Source organism: Terrapene carolina, unplaced genomic scaffold (assembly GCF_002925995.2).
Source record: "Terrapene carolina triunguis isolate 2854851 unplaced genomic scaffold, T_m_triunguis-2.0 Scaffold34972, whole genome shotgun sequence".
NCBI classification, from domain to species: domain Eukaryota; kingdom Metazoa; phylum Chordata; order Testudines; family Emydidae; genus Terrapene; species Terrapene triunguis.
In genome coordinates, this window is record NW_020699323.1 from 8,459 (window position 1) to 10,278 (window position 1,820).

At 69.8% G+C, this 1,820-nt stretch overlaps 1 protein-coding gene across 1 annotated transcript in view; it reads right to left on the minus strand.

The window, feature by feature from the left end:
- LOC112125097 (carcinoembryonic antigen-related cell adhesion molecule 19-like) overlaps positions 1-1,164 on the minus strand; it is a 6,780-nt gene extending 5,616 nt beyond the window's left edge. The window contains exons 1-2 of the mRNA XM_026646341.2: positions 1,019-1,164; positions 397-485 (exon numbers count right to left, since the gene is read on the minus strand). Of these exons, the coding sequence (XP_026502126.1) occupies positions 397-448 (52 nt within the window). The 5' untranslated portion in view covers positions 449-485; positions 1,019-1,164. The remainder of the gene's footprint in view (positions 1-396; positions 486-1,018) is intronic.
- Between the last annotated feature and the right edge of the window lie 656 nt (positions 1,165-1,820).

Genomic DNA, 1,820 nt, shown 5'->3' on the forward strand with positions numbered 1-1,820 from the left:
GACCCTGCCAGCCCAGCCCTGGCCTCCCTCCCCTCCCCCCGAGCTCTACCGGTGCCCCTCACTCCCGACCCGCAGACCCCTGCTAGCCCAGCCCTGAGCACCCTCCCCAGCTCTGCCGGTGCCCCTCACTCCCGACCTGCAGCCCCTGCTAGCCCAGCCCTGAGCTCCCCCCACAGCTCTGCTGGTGCCCCTCACTCCCGAACCGCAGACCCTGCCAGCCCAGCCCTGAGCACCCTCCACAGCTCTGCTGGTGCCTCCCAATTCCTACCCATAGTCCCCTGCTAGCCCAGCCCTGAGCACCCTCCACAGCTCTGCCGGTGCCCCTCACTCCCGACCCGCAGACCTCTGCTAGCCTAGCCCAGCCCAGGGCTCCCCCAACACACTGCTCTGTCTCACCTGCAAGCAGAACCCCTTTATATGGGGTGTCCCAGAAACAAGGCCCTTCCATCCTCCCCGGAGGCAGGAGCAGAGGGGAGGGTCGCAGTCTGTGGAGAGAGAAGAAGACACCTGAGAGAGGGTCCCAATCGGATGCCTGGGTCCCTTTGTTGAAGTGCCTTTGCCAAGGGTCCCAGGGTCAGCTCCTCCGATGGGCTTTGGATGCGGGATCTCCGCTGGCCTCCCACCGGGGCGCAGGGCTGCAGGGGCGGGGGCGGCAGCATTCGAGAGCTGCTCAACCCGTCTGGCCCTGAGTCACCCAGCACCTGGAACGTGGGCTGGAGAGGCGGGTGCCCGGGAAACAGACAGGTGGGGGGGGGCGCCCTGCACATCAACAATAAGGGGAGAGAACCCAGGAGTCCTGGCTCCCAGCCCCTCCCCCCCACTCAACCCCACTCCCCTCCCAGAGCTGAGAGAGAACCCAGGAGTCCTAGGCCCTGGGTCTATCCATTCTACTCCCCTCCCAGAGCCAGAACCCAGGAGTCCTGGCCCCGAGCCCCCACCACCAGACCCCCTTCCTTTCCCAGAGCCGGGGACGGAACCCAGGAGTCCTGGCCCCCAGCTGTAGGTGTCTGTGTCTTACCAAGTGCTGAGCCCGCCCCCTCGGGAGGCCGGTGGGGCTGGCAGTCAGTCTGTCTGTCTGTCCGTCTCCTTCACGGCAGCCTCCTCCCGGCTCTGACTCCCTCCCCCGCGGGGCGGGACCTGCACCCTTCGCCTGTTCGCGGTGGCTCTGCGCTGCTGGGGGGTCGGTGCTGTCAGACACCCCCCCCCGCCCGCCCGCATAACACGGACACCGCCCCGCCCCCAGCGTCCGGTCCAACCCGCCTCTCCCCCGCTGGGTTCAGTCTATGGCGGTTCACTGGGGAGCAGGGAGCGGAGATCTCGGGGGGTGGGGGGCGGGCTCCAGTCACACCGCGGGGCCCCGCCCCCAACCCCGCTGGGGAATCCCGGCCCCTCCGGACACATGAGAAACTGGGGGGCCCTCCCCTCCCCCTACTCCATCCTACTGGATCAAGCCCCTCCCCACAGCATAACGCCCCTCGCCGAGCCCCCCAGCCCCTGCCCCCCGTCTTCCCCACAGCGCCCCCTCCCCACCCCACAGCGCCCCCTGCTGAGCCCCCAACCCCCTCCCCACAGCGCCCCCTACCGAGCCCCCCAACCCCCTCCCCACAGCGCCCCCTGCTGAGCCTCCCATCCCACAGCACAGCGCCCCCTGCTGAGCCCCCAACTCCTTCCCTACAGCGCCCCTCCCCGAGCCCCCTGCCCGCAGCGCCCCCTGCTGAGCCCCCCATCCCCTGCCCGCAGCGCCCCCTCCCCATAGCACAGCGCCCCCTATCGAGCCCCCAACACCCTCCCCACAGCGCCCCCTACCGAGCCCCCAACCC